General features: G+C 36.0%; 1 protein-coding gene and 1 long non-coding RNA gene across 5 annotated transcripts in view; both read right to left on the bottom strand.

Moving 5' to 3' along the window:
• LOC126703583 (callose synthase 10) overlaps positions 1-21,221 on the bottom strand; it is a 54,820-nt gene extending 33,599 nt beyond the window's left edge. For 2 of the 4 annotated variants that reach the window (XM_050402549.1, XM_050402548.1), the window contains exons 1-10: positions 20,814-21,221; positions 11,270-11,367; positions 10,932-11,095; positions 9,677-9,785; positions 9,211-9,321; positions 7,976-8,101; positions 7,377-7,466; positions 5,977-6,074; positions 5,664-5,781; positions 4,917-5,045 (exon numbers count right to left, since the gene is read on the bottom strand). In XM_050402549.1, coding sequence (XP_050258506.1) covers positions 4,917-5,045; positions 5,664-5,781; positions 5,977-6,074; positions 7,377-7,466; positions 7,976-8,101; positions 9,211-9,321; positions 9,677-9,785; positions 10,932-11,095; positions 11,270-11,367; positions 20,814-21,021 — 1,251 coding nt within the window. In that variant the 5' untranslated portion in view covers positions 21,022-21,221. The remainder of the gene's footprint in view (positions 1-4,916; positions 5,046-5,663; positions 5,782-5,976; positions 6,075-7,376; positions 7,467-7,975; positions 8,102-9,210; positions 9,322-9,676; positions 9,786-10,931; positions 11,096-11,269; positions 11,368-20,813) is intronic. The other 2 variants (XM_050402551.1, XM_050402550.1) reach the window with 1 other exon arrangement.
• LOC126703590 (uncharacterized) lies at positions 17,516-20,768 on the bottom strand. The gene is made up of 2 exons (XR_007648136.1): positions 18,376-20,768; positions 17,516-17,897 (listed from the first exon to the last, which is right to left on the bottom strand). It is a non-coding gene; the product is annotated as an uncharacterized LOC126703590 (long non-coding RNA).
• Positions 21,222-23,655: the final 2,434 nt, after the last annotated feature.

A 23,655-nucleotide genomic window follows, 5' to 3' on the forward strand; every position in this document is an offset into this window, starting at 1 on the left:
TCCATATCATATGGTCTCCTTGCTCAGATTGAGGTAAATTAGAACCCAAGGTATGAAGGAATTCATCCACATCTCCCATCTCCCAGTCATTTGGATCCCTAAGTAAAAGAACCTTCCAGCTTCTCCGAGCCTCGGTCCCCAACCGTTCGAGAGACGAGACCACAGATGCCTCTCTATTAGTGGCATTCCCATACATTACCGAGAAGGACAGATGGAGTGGTAAGTCCCCACACCACTGATCTGTCCAAAACTTCACTCTATTCCCCACCCCTACCTCAAACCGGATATATTTGCTAAAAACCTCCCAACCTTTTCAGATACTTCTCCATAAACCACGCCCATGAACACCCCTACCCAGCTTGGAAGACCATCCTCCCCACTCTTCCCCAAACTTCAAAGCTACAACCCTCCTCCAAAGACGAGTCTCCTCAACCCCAAACCGCCATAACCATTTTCCTAGTAAGGCTCTATTAAAAGTAGTTAATTTCCTTATCCCCAAACCACCATTAGCCTTAGGAGCACACACCTTATCCCACCCCACCAAATGAACCTTCGAATCCCCCCACAGGAAGTCCCTCTGAATCTTCTCAATCTTATTAGCCACATGCGAAGGGATGGTAAAAAGAGATAAATAGTAAGTAGGAAGGCTAGAAACCGTACTCTTAAGCAGCGTCAGTCTTCCACCTTTTGACAAATACAACTTCTTCCACCCGGCTAACTTCCGATTAATTTTCTCCAAGATAGGATTCCAAATAGAAGGGGACTTATGGGAAGCCCCCAACGGCATACCAAGATAGGTCATAGGCAAAGACCTAATCCGACAACCCAAAATCTCTGCCAAGGTATGAACATTATTAACCTCCCCTATTGAAACCATCTCACTCTTCAAGACATTAACCTTCAAACCTGTCACGGCCTGAAAACAAAGGAGAAGCATTCGCACATGAAGGATCTGCTCCACTTCCGCATCACAGAACAGAATAGTATCATCCGCAAACAGAAGATGCGAGACACATTCCCCTTCACCCCATCTTCCATCAGCCTTAAAACCCCTGATCAAGCCAGCACCTTCAACTCGTTTCAACATCCTACTTAAGACCTCCATCATGACCAAAAACAACATTGGAGATAGCGGATCCCCTTATCTCAAACCCCTCGTGCTCCCAAAAAAATCAGCTGGAGCCCCATTAATCAAAATAGAAAACTAGACAGTAAAAATACAAGTGCGAATCCATCTACACCACTTCTCCCTAAAGCCCATTCTCTTCAAAAGATCTAGAAGGACCTCCCAATTCACATGATCGTAAGCTTTCTCAATGTCTAGCTTACAAATAAACCCCGGGATCTTACTCTTCACTCGACTATCAACACACTCATTGGCAATAAGAACTGAGTCAAGAATCTGTCTACCTCCCACAAAACTATTCTGAGACTCAGAAATCAATTGATCTAAGACCAGTTTCAAACGATTTGCCAAAACCTTAGACAAGATCCTGTACAAGCTCCCCACCAAGCTAATAGGCCTGAAATCTCGAATATTGGAAGCATCATTCTTCTTAGGAATTAGGGCTATAAAGGTAGCGTTCAAAGATTTCTCAAACTTACTATGATGATAGAACTCCTCAAATTCCGCACCCTACTTTTTCAAAAATTGCCGAATCGCCGCACCGCACCCGCACCCAAACCCGAATCTGCACCAGTGCTTCCTAGTGTACTAAAAACCTATTTACAAGAACATGGGGATATCCAAAACTGTACAAACTACCATGGAATTAAACTTATGAATCACACTACAAATCTGTGAGAAAGAATGAATGAACATAGGTTAAGATATGAAACAATAGTATTGGAGAATCAATTTGGTTTTATGCTAGGACAATCTACTATGGAAGCTATTTATTTACTTAAACGACTAATGGAAAAATATAGAGGCCTATAAAGATCTTCATATGGTTTTTATTGATATTGAGAAAGCATATGATAGGGTCTTTAGGGTGGTTATGTGGTGAGTTTTGGAGAAGAAAGGAGTTCAACTAAAGTAATACTAACTTGATTAAGGATATGTATAACAGAGTTGTAACTAGTGTGAGAACAAATGGAGGAATCAAAGTGAGTTTCCCATCACTATAGGTTTGCATCAAGGATCAGCATTAAGCTCATATCTATTTGCACTAATGATGGATGAGCTCACTAAATCGACTAAATTGAGTGAAGAGGAAGTCCCTTGGTGTATGTTTTTTGCAAATGATATAGTTTTAGTGGATGAAACTAAAAGTGGAGTTAGTGCCAAGTTGGAAATTTGGCGAGACTCTATCATCTAAAGGCTTTTGTTTAAGTAAGACTAAACCGGAGTACATGGCATGTTTCTACCAGGATACCAAGTGGGGAGGGTGATGATATCCTAATTTGGTAGTTGACTCGTAGTGGTGTTTTTGATGTGCGATCATTTTATAATTATTATTGAAGGCCCCTTCTGGTTCTTTCCCTTGGCAGAGCATTTGGTGTGTTAAGGTACCTACAAGGGTGTTTTTCTTTTTATGGACAGTTGCTAGGGGTGGGATTCTTACAATAGATATCCTTGTTAAGAAGAACTTGCCTCTTGTTAATTGGTGTTGCCTATGTCGGTGTGATGAGGAAACTATGGATCACCTTTTGCTACATTGTAAGTTTGCTTACGCTTTGTGGAGTGAAGTCTTTCTTATGTTTGGGGTTCAATGGGTGATGCTGAATACAATTGTCTCTCTTCTTTTTGCTTGGAGGAATTGATTGGGTACTTTTTTTTATATAGGTAATAAGAATAGTATTAATCAAGATGACAAAAAGAAGAAAGCAAATACAAGGTGTTCATGATGATGAACACAAGAAAAAGCAACAAACAACAACAAAGAAAAGAACTTAAGGGACGATTCTAAGAGAAGAAAGAAACTCAATGATAGAAGAACAATTCAAGGAACCCTAGCACCTAGACCAATCAAAAGAGTTCTCTGGCATAGAGTTTGTAACTGAACCAACGATTTCTCAGTATCCTTAAAAGAGCGCCAATTTCTTTCCGTCCAAACAATTCACACCAAACAGCCAGGAACCTTATTCCAAATGTCTGAATAAAATTTCCACGACTAGTAGCTCCAACAAAACACCAAACTTTCCACAGAAACTGGCATGACCCATTGGATCCCGAAGACCTAAAGCATATACACCCACAACGAGTGAGCTACAGGACAATGGAGGAAGAGATGATCCACAGATTCCTCATTACAGCAGCACGTACAACACCGATTCGCCAAAGAGAGACCCCTAAGCATAAGATTATCAAAGGTAAAAATCCGACCATGAATTGCTGTCCACAAAAAGAAAATCACCCTTTTAGGAACCTTAACTTTCCAAATACCCTTCCAAGGAAAACTGGAGATAGAAGCACCCCAAAATCTTATTGTAATAGGACCGAATATCAAACTTACCATTCCCATTAAGGCACCAATGGGAACTATATCACCCAACACCCCTAGGAATCCAAGATTGAATGAAATCAAGGAAAGAGAAGGCAGCTTCTAATTCCCTATCATGAAAGTCCCAACAAAATCTCAAATTCCAAACTCCATCATTTCCATCCTCCTGATAGCATAGAACATCAGAAATGCAAGCTTCCTTGTCATTTGAACACGCATACAATTGAGGATAGAGCATTTTAAGTGAGTTATCCCCAATCCACCTATCATGCCAAAAAAGAATACAAGAGTCATCACCCACCACTAGGGCCAAATGTTTGGAGAAGCTCTCCTATCCTTCATTAATACCACGCCATAGACCACACCTATGGGCCCTTCTGCAGACTTTAGTATTCCACCCCCCTTGACCCACTCCATATTTAGTGGCAACAACCCTCCACTAGAGATATGGAATTGGTTGGGGACTTATGCTTCAAATGTTTGGAATATGGTACCCGCGTGTCTTATGTGGTTAGTATGGAAGGAACACAATGCCCGTACTTTTGAGGACATTGAGAAACCCATAGATCTGTTGAAGACTTTGCTAACAAGGACTTTGTTTGAGCGGTCTCGTATTTGGGGTCTTACGCATTGTATTTGCGTGTTTGATTTCCTAATTTAGGTTAGATTTTCCATTTGATTTGATTGTATTTGTTGCAAGTGCAGTGAGTTTACAATTGTAACACATTGTACTTTTCCTATCAATAAAACTCTTATTACCTATCCAAAAAAAAGTTTAGTAAAAGTAGAAACAGAGAAAAAGGGGCAGTAATAATTGATGGCCAAGAGATACCAAAGAGATAGAGCTTTCGATACCTTGCATCAATAATTCCTAAAGACGGAGAGATTCAAAAGGATGTGAATCATAGAGGCTAAGAGTAAGGTTAATAAAGTGGAGAAGCATATCAGGAGTATTGTTGATTGAAGAATACCTATTAAGTTAAAGGGAAAACTTTATAAAACTATCATACAACCAAAACTATGCTCTGTGTACCAAATGTTAGGCGGTTAAGTATCTACATGTCCATAAAATGAATAGCGGAAATGAAAATGTAAATATGTATAAGTGGGAATACACGAAAAGATAAGATTCAAAATAGGATTCAAAATAAGTAAATTCGTTTAAAAATAAGGATAGCCCCTATTGATGAAAAGATGAAGAAGAGTCACTTGAGATGGTTTGGCCATGTTCAGAGAAGAGCAAGTAATGAACTGGTTAGAAAAAGTAAGTCGTTCCAAGTTGAGGGAACAAAAAAAAAGTAGAGGAAGACCAAAAATAACATTAGTAAAAGTAATAAATAAATAAAAAGACATGTCAATTAAGCGAGTAACAAAGTGCATGAATAGTGAAAGACATGTCCTTTTTTAACTTGGCAGAGAAGATGACATAAGATACATTCAAATCACATGAATAGTGAAAGAACCACTGACCGCTGCCAACGTCTCATATATAGGGAAAATGATTTTCTCAAGAAAGGACACAGAACCACTTTCAGTTATACAGCTGGCAGCACGATTAGCTTCTCCATGATCCAATATTGCATCCAATTCTTTTGCCATCTGAGAAACGCAACTGATTATAATAATTTCATTACTATAGATAAAATATAAAACTACAATCATTAAATTTCTAGCAAAATGTCTCTTTTAATTCAGATGGACATTAAAAATATACATGGATAATCATCAATCTAGGGTCACTTTCACCCGCATCATCTTCAATAATGACTTGTTTCCATAAATCGCCCAAAAATTCTAACATTTTACACCGAAAATATATATTCATTTTCCAGGCCGAATGTCAACTGAAAATAGGTTAATTCATAGAGCACACGGACTCCAACCCAGCAAGCAGAAAAATAGAAGGATAATAAGAAAGGGGAAAGAAAGATGAAAAGAAAAGAAAAAGAGTCTCATTTTGTTTCATGGGGTCATATATTATTTACATTTCTATGATATTGATCAGTTACGTAGTACATTAAAGAATAATGCTTTGCACAGCATGATTTTGTAGCACATAAGATTTACAAAGAAGTTGTCAGTGCCTAAAAGACATTTTTCATCTTTTATAACATAACAGATGATTTTTTTTTTTTTTATATAAGCATAACAGAACAGATGATAATAGCAGATCAAAGGTGAAAACAAAAAATTTAAGCACCATTATTAGAGGCTTACATGGTGGAATATATAGCAAATGCATTCAGGAAGGAAACGGACATTTGCAGCTTCTCCCCATATAAGAAAGTACAATGAAACCAGAAAAAGCTTCCTGTCCCTATTAATTGCTTCTAAACTGTGGAGATTTAAACACAGACAAGTCAGAGTATAGAGGAACCAAATTTTTTGTTAGTAGTATTGGCCCCAAGGGGAGGGGAATGGGGAGATTCAAACTAGTAACCTCCGCTCATGAGGCATGGTCCCCAGCCAATTATGCTATCCCTTGGGTTGAACTAATTATTTCAAAATAACAACAGGTTTCAGAATTGACCTGTTCCAAACATAGCGTACGCGCAAGTACTTGCACCACTTGATATAATTATCAAGCACTTTCAAGAAAACCTCATTTATTGCCTTCTCATCTATTTTCTGTCCAAGACACAAGAAAAAAGTGATATCTGTCAATTAACATCCACAAGAATCCCACCAACCACCTTTCCAATACAATGTAAGATAACTCATTACAATACCACCCTACAATCTACAAAAATATAGATTAGCATAAAGCAAAAAGAACAGAAGTGGGAGAAAAGCCATAACAAAGACAAGAAAACAATACCAAAATAAAATAATAGGGCTTAAAAGTCCCGACTGAGCATATCCACCACAGTATACATGGCAAATAATGACTACATAATTCAAGCACTTTCAGAATGCCTAACGTATAAAGGTAAGATGGACTATGTTTATAAGTTTCCAAGATAAGCAACAAAATAATTTACACAACATCCAACTTCATAGAAACATATAATGTGCGGATGAGCAGTAAGCGCATTCGCTCCCCTCACTAAATGCTTGGATGCTTGGTTGTAAATACCGCAACAAACTCATGTTGCGATACAGTGCCCCCCCCCCCCCCCCCCCCTTCTCTTCCCTTAACCTTTTTTGTCTCCGTAGTTCAAATCTTTAGGTTATCCGTACCATTAATTTTAGGAGTAATAGCTTCAAAAGTGAACAAAAAACCCTTCACAGCCTCCACCAGAAAGGCTGATAAAACCTTACATACAGAAATTCAAAACTCTATGATTCAAATTACAAGCTTAATCTAATAGTAACAGCAAGCAACAATTTGTACATAAATTAAGGACCATGAATTTGATACACACACACACACACACACACACACACACACATATATATATATATATATTTAAAAATTTTATTAAAAAAAAAAATCCTGACTGAATTGGGCATTCATGAAATAATATAGTCTACAACCAACCAAATATATATTCTGTGTATTAAAAAATAAAACTCTGAAATTCAATTTAAATTCTGCTTCAATAAATTTCAGGACATTGATCAGGCATCAATGACCCCATAAATTCCCCTCTAAAAAATAAATAAATAAATAAATGACAACCTATCTTCTTATAAGCTGGCACAACAAATCAATTGATCCGCGCATAAATCAATTGATACCAAAAAGATCTTTGCATGTTAATGATTCATCTACAGCTTCACAAAGAGAACATAATAACAATCATTGACTAGGAACATAATAGAAATTATAAAAGCATATTGATCTATTCAATCAAAGACTCTAAAAGTTGTTGAGAACAAAGCAAAACTCTTAAACTAACAAGCTGAGTAAATAACAGGCAAATGACAAGCCTGATAACCTGAGCATTAGGAAAATTGATTCATAAATAAATTATCTGAAACTCTCACCGGATCAGCCTCTACAGGTATGCCAAGTCGAGTCTGTGCATTTGCTATTGTAAGAACAACATTCTCACGCTGGTTCCTTACATTATCTTTCTGCATACAAGTCAAATTACTCAACTAAGAAATCGCTGACAGGAGGGAAGATAAACAGAGTATGCTCTTAGAACATGCAATCACAGAATAGTAATTTATATGTATTTTGGCCAAAAGGTTTGCTGATATGGTACTCAAAGGCAATCACCTTAACTCTGTGTAGGTGGGTTTCAAACTAAAACATGTAAAGCAAATCACAACTGAATAAACTTTTTTGAAGATTACGCAAAACCTCCTTCATCCTCAAAGCATGTTCATTATTTTTTTTTTTTTTTTTTTTGATAAGTAAGAAAGATGTATATTCAAAAATTAATAAATTAAAATCAACAGTAGAATTAAAATTATTATCAATAGTAGAATAATCATCGATGCATCAACCCAAACTAAAACATAGATCAAACAAGTTGTTTGCAAAACTGAGCTCTATTTACAGTGCAATTTTACCCCATACCATATCTACTGTCAAACATATCAAAGAACATAATGGAGAAATACAAGTATTAGCAAACCTGAAAACCAAACACAAATTCCAGGAGATCAAACAAATCTGCATCCCTTTGTCCAGAAATCTCAAAATCAGCAGGAAGTCTGGGAAATTGTTCAGTATATCTAATTGCAGATATCGCTCCCTTGACCTGAACAGATAACCCAAATATATTTTTTTTTTATAAGTAACAAAAATTTTACTGATCAAAAAGAAAGACCCATGTACACCACGGGTGCACTTGGGGAGTACGATCATTCCCTCAAATTACAATGCTCAAGTAAATCTAACAATGAAGAACAAGGAAGAGATTTAAAAGCAACATTCCATTCCGATAAAGTATAGAGAAAAAAAGATTTAATCTCAAGAATAGACTGATCTCCTCCTTCCAAACATCTCACATTCCAATCTCGCCAAAGACACCACATGATGCAATGTGGCACCGCCTTTAAAAAAGCTATATTATGATGCCAACCAAAAGGGGCCTTGCCAAGCTGCTAACAAATCAAAAACCCTCTGAGGCATTATCCATAGAAGACCAAACAAACTTCACACCATTGTCCATAACTCAAACACTATGGGACAATGACAAAGGAGATGATCAACCGATTCCCAACTCATTTTACACATATAGCAGTAATCAATGAGAATGATGCCTCTCTTCCATGAATTGTCTATAGCCAAAATCTTTCCTAAGACAAAGGCTACCCTAGGAGGGATCTTAGATCACCATACTAATTTCCAAGGGAATGAACTGTTGCTAGACAAGGATAGGGGGTGATAGTAACTACACACCTCAAAACCCCAACTCTTGACAGTTCTCCAATAAAGTTTATCTTGCCTTTCACCATTCACTGTTCTAGAATAGACTAAATCCATGAAAGCAGTCAAGGACTCCAAATCCCAATCTTGGACCAATCTAGTGAACTGAACATCCCAGTTAAGCATCCCATCATGAAAATGCATAACTCCCACTATAGAAGTCTCCTTATCACGACTAATTCTAAACAACTCCAGGAAGGCTTCTTTAAGGGGACAATCTCCACATAGATAATATGGAACACAGCAGGAAAAAATAAAAAAATGCACAACAGGAAAAGGTCACCTCAATTTAAAGTGCACATGTAATTGTTATGTAATAAGACTGGGAAACACTCAAATTCAGGTAAAGTTGAGAGCCAATCAGAAGTAGGGTAACAGTATTGCTAAAGAACAAGGACAACGCATATTGAAATAAATCTTATTCAAAACTTGACTTACTTCTGGAAAAACTCTAATGGCATTGGTCAATGACGGTGCTTCCAGAGGAACAATATTGTAGGGCGTGAGTTCCGCAGATAATGTGCCATCAGACCTTTTGATTCTTCGCAACTGAATAGCCACGCACACACACACAGAAACTGTTATTTCCAGGCAAAGTTTTCCAACACTAATAAATATGTTGGAAGCTGCATATGTCAAGATACCAACAGCTGCTACGTAAGGCAAAACAGAATCCTTAAAATAGTGACAGATTTTTTTTAAATGAACTTTTTGATTGCCACCATTACCCATCAACTAGCATCCAGTAAAAACCAGAGAGAACAGCTCAACCCCACACTAAATTATCAAAGTAAATCCTAAATGGACAAAATATTAAGGAGATACAAATAAGCATTGAATGATATAATGTATTGCATGGTTTGTTGAAGGTCCCATCCAAAGGTAGTTAGGTAAAGAAAAGTACCTCCTCAATTATAAGTCTTCCAACTCCAGGATCTGCATCTTTGCTAAGTGCCTCCATGACCTCAACCAAGGCCCTCAAGGTAGCAATTACCTTTCTCATTTCTAAAGATCTAAATACCAACCCAAAAAAAAAAATTTAATTTCAATTAAAAAATTTATCCATGCTTAACACATAGAGAGGGAAACCCTAAAAGTTCTTCCAAGTGTTCATTATGTTTATCAGAAATTGAAACAAGATTTTCAAATATAATAAATAGAAGCAATCTCAATCCCAGCTTATGGAGTGAGCTAAGAAAAAACTATCCCAATCAAGCAGCATCTAAGCTGCTATATTAGTGCATACAAAATAACATCTAACCAAAAGAAGTGTTCCAAAGGCCTAAGCTCATCCTTAATCAGAGTCAAGCGACTCAAGCCTGCAATTAAGGCCAAGCATATCTTGGCCTTGCCAAACTTGGGCTGCAAATACTTGGGTGTGCCATGGGATGGCTGGTCAAGTAATGGCATGATTTCACATTCCTAGGCTTGGCCTAGCATGAATGCCCATTTAATAGCCTTCCATTGGCAAGGATGTCAAGGCCTTGCCCTTGCTCTGTGGACACAAATGCCTGGTCATGTACTGGTGTGGCACCACACCTTGTCCTACCATGGAATCTTACAAATAAACAATGACTAGGAAAAAACCCAACAGAAATCAAATGATCATATATAATATGAATATTTTATCAATGAAGATGATACAAAATCAATTCCAAAGCACAATGAAGATATTTAAAATATGCAGAGTGAGCAATCACTTTGATTTAAGGCTAGCAGGATAAAAAGAAGAAAACTAACCCACTACAGATTCAACACATAAAACAGGAAACAAAACCCTTTTCCGATAGTAAACAAAGCATGTTTTCCAAATCTATCAATGGAGCAAAGGTGCCATAGCTCTTACTTAAATAAAGATACCTTCTCCATTTCACGTCAATTGATTGCATAGACTAAATTGTAAAATCAAATGATGTTTCATCCGTATACAAGCAGCTCATTCTACTCTAAAACTATATGTGACCAGATTTCAACTTTTCACTAAAGTATTTCATGGGCAATATTTCCAAAATGCAACCTAGAATTCTCTGAAGGAACAAGCAGTAGAAGGATCCAGTTACTGGTTATAGTCCTAAATAATGAACATAAATATTATTGGATCTAAGTAAACAAATAAGTCGTGAGAAAACAAATAAGGCAGCATTAGTTAGCAGCCATACTCTCCAATGTTAACACTAAGGGCTCCAGTTTCCAGCAATTTCTGTTCCTCTCTTTGGATATCATCCACTCTATACCGTCTCTTGTATTGTTGGTAAAATTCCCACAGGTGTTCAACATCACGATTACGATCAATTCGGCCCCCATCCCTTTTTGCAAGTTTTTGCTGCAGAAAATAGTCAACTCCCCATAACTCAAAATGATAAAGTGATAAAATTCTAGCAAGAAGTGCAACATGCACAAGCAATTTATTCTGCAGTGCATTTAAAAAATAGAAAGGAATAATAAAATCCTAATTTTATAAATATGTGCCACACAAGATTTTGTTTTTAATTGATACCTTTATTACAGACATCAAACCAGTCTTGAACTGAAGAACACCTCTACCATCACTATTGGGATCCAGGTCTTGCGCCATGGAATATGCCTGCTCACACACTAAAATGGAAAATAAAATTTTATTAAAATTAAGTATCATGTTATTAATTCATATAATCCAGCAAAGCGGCATGCAAATGATCTCCACAAATAGCATTGACCTTCACAAAATACAGAAAGCTATGGAAGGTAATATCTTGAGATATGTCAACACTAAAAAGGTAGGCACCCCAACAAGCAAGAACAAGATTGTTCCAACATGCCCCTTTGCCCTGTACCAAGACTGCTGATGCTAGCAGTGTAAAAAAGTCAAATTGAAAACAAATACAGTAAAGGTATTACAAAATAAAGTAGATAGAACTGAGCTTAAAATAGTTTCTCAAATATTTAAACACAAGTTCAAAAATATGATCACGGGTACAGATTATAATTCACTAAAAATCAAAAACAGAAGAGAGTTGTTTGAGACTTTTCTAAATATTATATGCACAGGTATGCAATATCTTTTTTTGATAAGTAATAAACTTCATTGATATGAAAAACAAGTACAAGAAAAACTAAAGCACACAGGTATGCAATATCTTGAACAAACAAATACACACAAAACATTGACCCATAAAAATTCAAACTTCTTATCACAAAGGCATCTGTTGACAATTGACATGTTCGAAAAAGGCATCTGTTAAAAGTTGATTGGTGTTGTATGTGTAAGAAAAGCAGGGAATCTATTCATCACCTGGTACTTCATTGTTCTTTGCGAACACAGAGACATGGTTCTTTGTCTTTGCCCAAGTTAGTGCTTGATCTTTTGGAGTGTTGGCAAGGCCATCTTTAGTGACACAATTAGCTAAGGTGTGTATAGTCACACCACTTTGTGTCATGTTCACTTTGTGGTATGAACGAAATAGGAGGGCCTTTAATGGGGTGGACGTGGAACGTCCTACCTTTGTAATCAAAGAGCACATTTTGAAATCCTTGTACAACTAAATGCGTCCTCAAGGTTGCATTCATTCGATGTATTTTGTTGATTTCTCAGTATCCTCTCTTTATGATTTGTATTCTTTGATCTCAGACTGGTCGCAGACCTCATGCTAGTCTTTTTTTTTATGGGTAAGCAAACTTGTATTAAGAGAAGACTACTTCATTAGAAAAATGAAGTAGCCAGAAAAAATATGTACAAACAACAGAAAAGAAAAAAAAAATTATGTACAGGAAATTGTGCCAATCTCTTTTCCTTTTCTAACTTATGGAAAGATATAAATAAACAAGTCTCATTTCCTGACTCTACGTTTTCATTGAACCTATAAATGCTTTCATCGTACCTCAAATGATTTCCTTCCTTCTTTTTTTTGATAAGTAATAAAGATAGTATTAATCATGAAAAAATGGCGATTAAAGCAAATACAAGGTGTTCATGATGGTGAACACAAGAAAAAGCAACAAACAACAACAAAGATAGAAAAAGCAGCTTAGGGGATAATACTAAGGGAAGAAAGAAACTCATTGATGGAAGAACAAGTCGAACAACCCCAGCTCCTAGACCAATCAAACAGAGTACTATGGCATTGAGCTTGTAATTGAACATTCTATTTCTCTTTAGCCTCAAAGGAGCGCTAATTTCTTTCCATCCAAACAACCCACATCAAACAACCAGGAACCATATTCCAGATGTCCGACGAAAATTCCCCCAGCCAAAAACTCCAACAAGACACCAAACTCTCCACGAAACCTGGCATGACCCATTGGATCCCAAATACCTGTAACATTCGTACCCACAACGAGTGAGCTACAAGACAGTGTAGGAGAAGATGATCCACAGTTTCCTCATTACAGCAGCACATACAACATCGATTCGCCAAAGGGAGACCCCGGAGCATCAGATTATTCAAGGTAAGTATCCGACCATGTGCTGCTATCCACATAAAAAAAGCCACTATTTTAAAAATCTTACCCTTCTAAGGGAAACTAGAGATAGAACCACCCCGGATCTTATTGTAATAGGAACGAATATCAAACTTGCCATTCCCATTAAGACACCAATGGGAACTATCACACCCAGCACCCCTAGGAATCCGAGCTTGAATGAAATCGAGGAAAGATAAGGCAGCTTCTAATTCCCTCTCGTGAAAGTCCCTATAAAATCTCAAATTCCAATATCTATCATTTCCACCATCCTGCTAACACAATACATCAGAAATGCAAGCTTCCTTGTCATTTGAACACGCATATAGCTGAGGGTAAAGCATTTTAAGTGAAGTATCCCAAACCCACCTATCAAGCCAAAAAAGAATACAAGAGCCATCACCCACCACTAGGGCCAAATGTTTGGAGAATCTCTAATACCACGCCAAAGACCACACCTGTGGGCCTTTCTACATACTTTAGTATTCCACCCCCCTCAATCCTCTCCATATTTAGTGGCGACAACCCTCCGCCAAAGATAGGTTCCTTCATGTCCAAACCTCCATAACCACTTCCCTAATAGAGCTTGATTGAAAAGCACTAACTTCCTAATCCCCAAACCACCCATCTCTAAAGGTGAACACACCTCCCAAGCCAACAAAGAATATTTAAAACACTCCTCTGAAGACCCCATAAAAAGTTTCTCTAAATACATTCCAACCTATCAACCACAGCTACAAGGATGGTAAATAAGGAAAGGTAATATGTAGGTAGACTGGAAAGGGTGCTCTTCAAAAGCTTGAGTCTACCACCCTTAGACAAATACAAACGCTTCCAACCTGAAAGTTTCTTCTCCATCTTCTCCAAAATAGGATTCCAAATGGATGCTGTCTTATACGAAGTACCCAAGGGCATTCCCAAATACTTCATAGGCAAGCTGCCCACCCTACAACAAAGAATCTTAGCCAAAGCACCTATATTACCAAACTCCCCAACCGGGACAATCTCACTCTTCCTCACATTTGCTTTTAAGCTAGTAAAAGCTTGAAAACAAGACAAAGCCAGCCGAATGAACAACACTTATTCTCTAGAAGCATCACAAAATAAAATGGTATCATCTGCAAACAACAAATGTGATATGCGTACCCCAATAGAGTTTACTAGGCCCACATGAAAACCAAGAAGCAAACCACTCTCCTCAATTTTCTTCAGAATTCGACTTAATACTTCCATAATCAAAAGGAAAAAAAGAGGAGACAACGGATCACCTTATCTCAAATCACGAGAACTTCCAAAAAAACCAGCCAAGGATCCATTCACAAGAACAGAGAAACGAACAGTAGTTATGCAAGCCTTAATCCACCCCCTCCACTTCAACCCAAAACCCATCCTATTCAACAAGTAGAACAAAGCATCCCAATTTACATGATCATATGCTTTTCTATGTCCAACTTACACACTACACCCAATGAATGACACTTCAATCTGCTGTCTAGGCACTCATTTGCAATAAGCACTAAGTGTAAAATTTGCCTCATAGCAACAAAGGAATTCTGAGACTCTGATATCAGATTGTCCAACACCACCCTCAACCTATTCGCCAACACCTTAGATAGCAACTTGTCCGCACTGCCCACCAAGCTAATAGGCCGAAAATCCTTAATATTTATAGCATTATTTTTCTTGGGAATTAAAGAGAGAAGAGAAGCATTTAGAGACCATTCAAACTCAAAGTACCTGTGAAAGTGCTTAAATACAGCCATAACATCAACCTCCACAACCCTCCAGCATTTGTGGAAAAAAGCCATGGTGAATCCATCCGGACCAGGGGCATTACCCCCCCCCCCCCCCAATCTCCATCAAAACCTGGGTGACTTCTTCTTTCAAAAACTCCCTCTCAAGGGGCAACCTTTCATCCTCCCCAATACAAGCAAAATCCATCCCATCCACAGTTGGACGCAACGTATCCGTCTTTGTATAAAGATCCTGATAGAATTGGACCACCTGAGAACGTACAATAGTTTCATCCTCATATACAACACCATCTACCTCTATGCTTCTAATGTGATTAGCTCTTCTATGAGAATTTGCTAATCTATGAAAGAAACGTGCATTGTTATCCCCCTCCTTCACATACAGAGCACGGTTTGCTATCTATGAAAGAAACGTGTGTTGTTATTTCTCTCCTTCACATACAGAGGACGGGACTTTTGTCTCTAGAAAGTCTCTTCCAAATTAGCTAAAATTTCAATATCACCTTTAACCTGCGTTCAACAAGATTGTTCCTCATGTGAAAGGCCTAAAAGTTCTTCCCTAGCATCCAAACCCAATAATTTAGTCAACAAACTCTTCTTCCTAAAAGCCAAATTTCCAAATTCCTCCTTATTCCACCTCTTTAGGTCTTCTTTAAGAGCCTTTAATTTTTGAGCCAAAACAAAACTTGGAGAGCCCATAAAGCAATACCTATTCCACCATTGTTGAACTTTCTCAACAAAACCCTCAACTTTTAGCCACATATTCTCAAACTTAAAAGCACAACGCCCCCTACCAACACCACCAGCTTCCACCAAAAGCAGACAATGGTCAAAAATAACACAAGGAAACACCCTTTGAGACACATTTCCAAAATGATCTGCCCAATCCACAGATACCAAAGTCTTGTCAATACGGGACATAGACTTCAGTTCCAAATCCCTACACCAGGTGAAAGATGCCCCTTCTCCACTAGGTAATTATTCTCTATAAAATCTAAAAAAGCAAACATGGCTGGGCTGAAAGACTCACAACCAAGCCTATCACAAGGATATCTAATGATGTTGAAGTCTCCAAATAATAACCAAGCCATGGTCCATCAAACACGCACCCTGGATAACTCCTCCCACAAAGCAGCCCTGTGTTGGTCTACGTTTGGACCATAAATACCAGTACAGACCCATTCAAAACCATACAAAACTCCCCTAAGAAGTACACTAACTGAGAACTGATCAACAAAAACATCAATTTTCTCAACCACCCGCTAGCAATAGAACCCCCCTGATGTTTGAACCGCATCCAAGACAGCCCAATCAATGAAGGGAATACCCCATAAGCTTCGCACAACAGAAGAATTTAATGAAGAAAGTTTAGTTTCCTAGAGGCATACTATATCACACCGCCATTCCTTAAGGAGATTCTTACAAACCTCCCTCTTTCGGGGATTATTCAATCCCCTAACTATGAGACATCTAGTTATCCCTGGAAGGGCAATTGGGATAGTAAGGTAGCTTTTTTTCATATGCACAAAAAATTTGAATTCCATACTGGCCATTGACAACTTGTTTAAATGGAAGCCAGTGGTTGTAACAAACGTATAATGTGCAAGGGCAATGGTGAAACTGTTGACTGTTGGCCACTTGTTGAGACACTATCCTATCACTAGTGAGTAGTAGTCTCTTGCATTTATGGATTTTGGGGTTCTCTGGGCAATGCCAGCTCAGGTAATCGATTTATTGACTATCTGGAGAGGGGTATTTGGGCATCACCATAATAGATTGTCTAGCAAGATACACCGCATTTTATTATGCAAACCATATGGAAAGAGAGTAATCAACAGACTTTTGAGAATGAAAAAGCAATCTTTGCAAGCTATTAAGAATAGTTTTTTTGAGATCTTTGTTTGAAAAGTGTACCTCAGTTGCAGTGGTTTCTTGCAGCAATATTGTTGAGTTTTTGGACCTTGTGAGTGTCCATTTGTAATTATTTATGGGCACTCGCATTTGAGCACCTCTTTTTCCCAATAAATTTTAATTTACTCATCCAAAAAAAATTATAAAAAACTACTTATTTCTTCTTGTTTTAAGACATCATTTAACACTGCCATTGCATAACAACTGACACAAAGAAAAATCACCAATAACCCCATAACCCATTCACTAATTAAAGTGTTAAAAATTTTAGTCATTTTATAAACCCAATTGTTGTCTAACCCCAATTGTTTCAAAATAACATAACAATTCATTCAACATTAACTATCTTCCCCTCCAGATTAATTTTAACTTCTCATTTCAATCACATCCAAAACTAGCTTAACCTTGATTAAACTCAACCAAGCACATAATTTAACTAAAATTACAATAAATAATATATAAAAAATTCACCAAAACTCGAACTAAAAGAAAGAAATTTTTTGATATGTAATAAGTTTTATTGATATCAAAAAAGGAACACCCTAGTACACAGGGAGTGTACAAGGGGTCAACAATTCAAGTGCAAAAGGGGGCCTTTACACTTGGTCGAACTAAAAGAAAGAAATGCTTCATTAACCTACTTGTTGTCTATTCCAATTGTTTCAAAATTAGAAAACAATTCATCAACATTAACAATCTTCTCCTCCAGCTTAATTTCAACTTTTCAATTCAATCACCTAACCATTGTTCCATAATCCAAGTCCATATCACAACCAAAACCAGCTTAACCTTGATCAAACTCAACCAATCATATAATTTTACTAAAATTACAAAAAATAATAAATAAATAAAAACAAATTCACCAAAAAAAACTCAAACTAAAAGAAAGAAATGCTTCATAAACCTTCTAGTTGTCTATCCAAATTGTTTCAAAATTAGATAGCAATCCATTCAACATGAACTATCTTCTCCTCCAACTTAATTTTAACTTCTCATCTCAATCACGTCCAAAAGCAGCTTAACCTTGATCAAACTCAACCGAGCATATAATTTAACTAAAATTACAACAAATAATGAAAACAAATTCACCAATACTCTAACTAAAAGACACGCTTCATAAACCTTAGAAAACAATTCATTCTGCATGAACTATCCTTTCCTCCAACTTAATTTCAATTTCTCAACTCTATTTTTTTTTTTTTTTTTTTTTTTTTTGGATAGGTAATAAAAGTTTTATTGATAGCAAAAGTGCAATATGTTTACAATTGTAAACTCACAGCAAAGAAAAGAATACAAACAAAGCATATAATTTACTAAAATTACAACAAATAATTTAAGAAATCACCAAAACTCGAACTAAAAGAAAGAAATGCTTCATAAACCTTCTTGTTGTCTATCCAAATTGTTTCAAAATTAGATAACAATCCATTCAACATGAACTATCTTCTCCTCCAGCTTAATTTTAACTTCTCATCTCAATCACATCCAAAAGCAGCTTAACCTTGATCAAACTCAACCGAGCATATAATTTAACTAAAATTACAACAAATAATAAAAACAAATTCACCAATACTCTAACTAAAAGACACGCTTCATAAACCTTAGAAAACAATTCATTCTGCATGAACTATCTTTTCCTCCAACTTAATTTCAATTTCTCAACTCTATTTTTTTTTTTTTTTTTTTTTGGATAGGTAATAAAAGTTTTATTGATAGCAAAAGTGCAATATGTTTACAATTGTAAACTCACAGCAAAGAAAAGAATACAAACAAAGCATATAATTTACTAAAATTACAATAAATAATTTAAGAAATCACCAAAACTCGAACTAAAAGAAAGAAATGCTTCATAAACCTACTTGTTGTCTATCCAAATTGTTTCAAAATTAGATAGCAATTAATTCAACATGAACTATCTTCTCCTCCAGCTTAATTTCAATTTCTCAACTCAATCACCTACCATTGCTCCATAATCCAAGTCCATATCACAACCAAAACATGCTTAACCTTGATCAAACTCAACCAGGTACGGAACCAAAGGGGGGCCCGGCCCAGACCCCCCCGACCCCAAAAAAAAAAAAGTAGGTAAATTGGGTATTAAAATCATGTTTGGGCCATTGGGCCCCCTCCCCTCCAAGAACATATCAGCCCAGGCCCCAACCCAACAAGGAAAGATAAGCCGTCTAACCTAATTCCAAATTTAAAATTTAAAAAAAAAAAAAAAAAAAAAAAAAAAAAAAAAAGAAGAAGAAGAAGAAGAAGAAGACAGAGGAGAGACCGAGAGATAATCAAGCATCAACCACCGGCCACCTACCCACTGCCCATGCCGCCAGCTTCTCCAGCTGCCCACCCCACCTCCAATGCTGGCCTCTGCAACCTCCATCCCAATCTACCCAATTTCAAGTATTTATTCTCACTTTCAAAACCTAATACTGATATGATTTTTCTCTGATGCTCTTTCTCCACACCATATGTTTATAGTTTGCGTGAAAATGTGATTGTGGGGTTTTTTTTTTTTTTTTTTTTTTTGCTGAGGATGATTGTGAATTGAATATATGAATAATTAATCTGTGAATCTGTGATTGTGTTTGTGAGTCTGTCTCTCGGAGACTGAAAATTATTTTTGCTGAGTAAATTATATTATATACAGAGAGTAGGGAATGTAAAGAATATTTTATTTGTTTAACTGTTTGTTGGTAGTGGGGGCAACAATAGGAACATGCACAAACAAACTTACAGAGGCTAGTAATTCAGGAAAAAAAAAATCCTAAAGTTAGGAAAAGTGTTTTAGTAGCACATTATAAATTCATAATGTCGTTTTGTGGGGTCTATGTTTGTCGTTATATGGATTTTGTAATGTTGCTTGCTTGGCTTTTGGATTAGGTCCATTTAGGATTTAAGAAGTTTGGGTATTGCTGGTTAATTTTGTCTTTTTTTTTTTTTTTTTTTTGGTGATAGGTAAATAATAATTTTCCATTGCCAATGTTGTCTTTTGAAATATGGATGTTTTTAATGTGTTTTTGATATTATCAGTGGCATGGTAGTGTGAGTTTTGAATGCTCAAAAAAATTCATAATGCTGGTAGTGGGTAAGTAATCGTGTGTTTGGGGCCGTGGGTGAGTAACAAAGATAAAAAGACATTAATAATATAATAAAAATTTCACACAATTTTTTTCCCCTTATACTTCGGTCCCCCCTAGCTTTAAATCCTAGGTCCGTCCCTAAACTCAACCAAGCATATAATTTAACTAAAATTACAACAAATAATAAAAACAAATTCACCAAAACTCGAACTAAAAGAAAGAAATGCTTAATAAACCTGATTGTTGTCTATCCCAATTGTTTCAAAATTAGAAAAAAAAAAAAAAAAAAAAAAAAAAAAAAAAAAAAAAATCATTCAACATGAACTATCTTCTCCTCCAGCTCAATTTCAATTTTTCAACTCAATCACCTAACCATTGCTCCATAGTCCAAGTCCACATCACAGCCGAAGCCCGCTTAACCTTGATTAAACTCAACCAAGCATATAATTTACTAAAATTACAAAAAATAATAAAAACAAATTGACCAAAAGTCAAACTAAACGAAACGATAACAATTCATTCAGCAAGAACTATCTTCTCCTTCAGCTTAATTTCAAATTTCTCAACTCCACCACCTCACCATTGCTCCATAATCCAAGTCCAAATCACAACCAAAACCAGCTAAACCTTGATCAAACTCATCCAACCATATAATCTAACTAAAATTACAAAAAATAATAAATAAATAAAACAAATTCAACGGAACGCTTTGTAAACCTAAGAAAACAATTCAATCAGCTTCTCCTCCAGCTTAATTTCAATTCCTCAACTCAATTAACTAATCAAAACCAAAAACAAACAAAAAAAAAAAAGCAAATTCACCAAAATTGGAGTTGAAAAGGAAGGCAATGCTTACGAATCCTTGCGACGTTGGGGTTTTCAGATTGGATCTCATCGGCGGCATGCAAGATCGCGTCGATGTTGGTGGCTCGCTCGAACGACGGCGGGATCGCACCGGCGATCCCGCTCGGCGTCCTCTCATGGCCTGGACCAGAACTCCTCAGATGCTCTCTCCTCAGCGTCGCGCGCACCAACCTCTCCCAGTTCCTGTTAACCCTAGCCATGGCCTACGCCACGATACGACGCCGTATCAAAACCTTTACCGAGTCGAACGAACTCGGTCCACTCTCTCTCTCTCTCTCTCTCTGACTCAGTAGCTATAAATTATTTTGATTTCAACGAATTTTGAACTGAAAAGAAAGGAAAAGGAAAGGTTGTAATATGCGAGTGGAAAGAAAACAAAAGAAAAGCGTAGATAGCGGGAAAGGAAAAATGAAATGAAAGTAAGAACAAGATGACGAAATTACGATTCTGTACTCTTCGAAATTGTTAGGAACCGTTCGATCTGATGTGTATGTGTGACTTTGGATCATTCTGGGACGCGTAAAAAGGCCTGCTTTTATAAATGCTTTTCCTTACCTCCTAAGAATACTTCATCATGTTATATACACACTTTGGAATTAAAAAAAGAGGGAAACATTTTTTATGATTTAGACTTTATATAGGACCACCTTTTAAATTTCATAAAGAAAAATGTTGAACATTGGTTTATAATATATTTTTAGGATTTTTTAATGAATAAAGAAAAAATAATTAATTTTTCTTACAACTTTTTAATATTTAGGATCTGTTTGGGATCTGATTATTTTGTTGAAACTGAAATTTTTTTGCTAAAAATACTGTAAATAAAGATAAATGTTAGTTGAAATAATACAATGGCCTATGAATAGTATCAAAAAGTACAGTGAACCCATAAATAATAGCAAAAATAAGCTTAATAGTAAAAAAAGATGGCAAAAAATAAGCTAGCCAAATAGATACTTATCATTTACCATAAAAAAGTGGTGTTAAAAATCAAAACTTTCTTAAAATGATTTATTAGCAATGATCTTAAGGTCCATACAAAATAAATAAATAAAATTATCTTAAGGGTATCGTTAACATGACTCTTTTATAAATTAAAGTCTTCGACAAATTAACTTATTTAATTAAGAAGATCTTGTCCATCTTTGTTTTTATTGTGATAGTAACATAATGAAAAAAGGAAGGAAATATTGATAAGGTTTCGTGTTTCATCTAAACACTCAATTTCATTTTCTGTCGGATAATCTTTTTCTCAATATAAGCTAAGCTTTCTCTCTCTACTCTTTTTGTTCAATGACTACTTTTTTTCTTCTTTTTTGTTAGCAATTCAATGACTACTTGATTATGAACAAATCCTAAGTGAACACTTTCAACAATAATATTTCAACCTTCTTTACTTTGTTATAATTCTAAATAACGACAAATAAATAACAAAGAAGGAGATTTCAAATTAAACCAATCTCATCAATTTATAGCTTAAATTGATAATAAAAATAAATAAATAAATAAAACATATAACTTTTTTTTGAAAGAGTTTCGACCTATGAAGTCTGCTCTTGATCAGGGCCGGCTTAATAGGTGATGCAATTAATGCAATCGCCTAAAGCCCCCAAATAAAAGAAGGCCCCCACTTGTAAAAAAAAAAATTATATAATATATTTATCTATATATTTTAATTAAAAAAATTTAAGTACTTTTATTGGTCAATAAAATGCATTAAAAATACCCCATTATATCCTAAAATGCAGAAGATTAAAAAAGAAAAAACAAATGTCCAACGGCTAAACTGTGCGGAACTGTGATGCTACACAGCACTGGATAGTTGTGCACTGTACAGCAACACAGCCTACACAGTTGCACACTGCACACTGCACAGGTTGCATGCACAACCCACAATCATAGGAGATAGGACAACACATTTTCTAAATTTATCAATTATTATAAATGATCATACCAATTAATAATTTGATGTGTATCATATCAACTCATTTGTATTATAGTAATACTAATTTATTGAACCATGTAATAAATTAATTTTTATTTGTGCAGATTTAGACTTTAAAGTGGTTACAGTTTTAGAAAAATTCCAATAACCAGATTCTATTATTCTATACTTTAAATTTTATTTTTAGTTAAATTATCATTTTTAATTATAAATTGTGTTTTGATAGTTAAATACAATATATATTATTTGATTAATATTTAAATATAAAAAGGTATCACTTAAAATTTTCGCCTAAGGCTCCTAAAGTTGTTGAGCCGACCCTGCTCTTGATAATAGCTTTTTATCATTAGACTATGACACCAATCGATTTTTGGTGTAAGCGAGAATTGAAACTCAAATCTCTTATTCAACTATCAGAGATTTTACCAATTGAATTAACTGAAACCCACAAAAAAAAAAAAAAAAAAAAAAGTATAACTTAATACGAAAGCCTTAACCTTAAGTCCTCTTTTCATAATGTTCTCCTCTTTTTATGGGTTTTAAGTGGAAAAGAGGAATCCAAACCCCGTTTGAAAAAAAAAAAAAAAAAAAAAAGTCCTTACTTTCTAAAATGGGATTTCTTAAAGAAATGAGGAGTTATCGTTCTTCCTCCTAACTCTGTTTGTTCTATCATCCAATCTACCATCAAGCCTGTTTTGGGGGAAAATGATTTCCAGAAATCATTTTCCCCCAAACCCGCATGTTTGGCAGCAACGAAAAATGAAATTTTCCGGAAAATCATTTCCTGTTGACCAACATTTACTCATTTGACCCGGAAATGATTTTACACCCTCATTTTCACTTCAAATCATTTCCGGAGAGAGAGAGAGAGAGCCCAGATCGGAGAGCA

The sequence above is a fragment of the Quercus robur genome, chromosome 10 (assembly GCF_932294415.1).
Source record: "Quercus robur chromosome 10, dhQueRobu3.1, whole genome shotgun sequence".
Lineage (NCBI taxonomy): Eukaryota > Viridiplantae > Streptophyta > Magnoliopsida > Fagales > Fagaceae > Quercus > Quercus robur.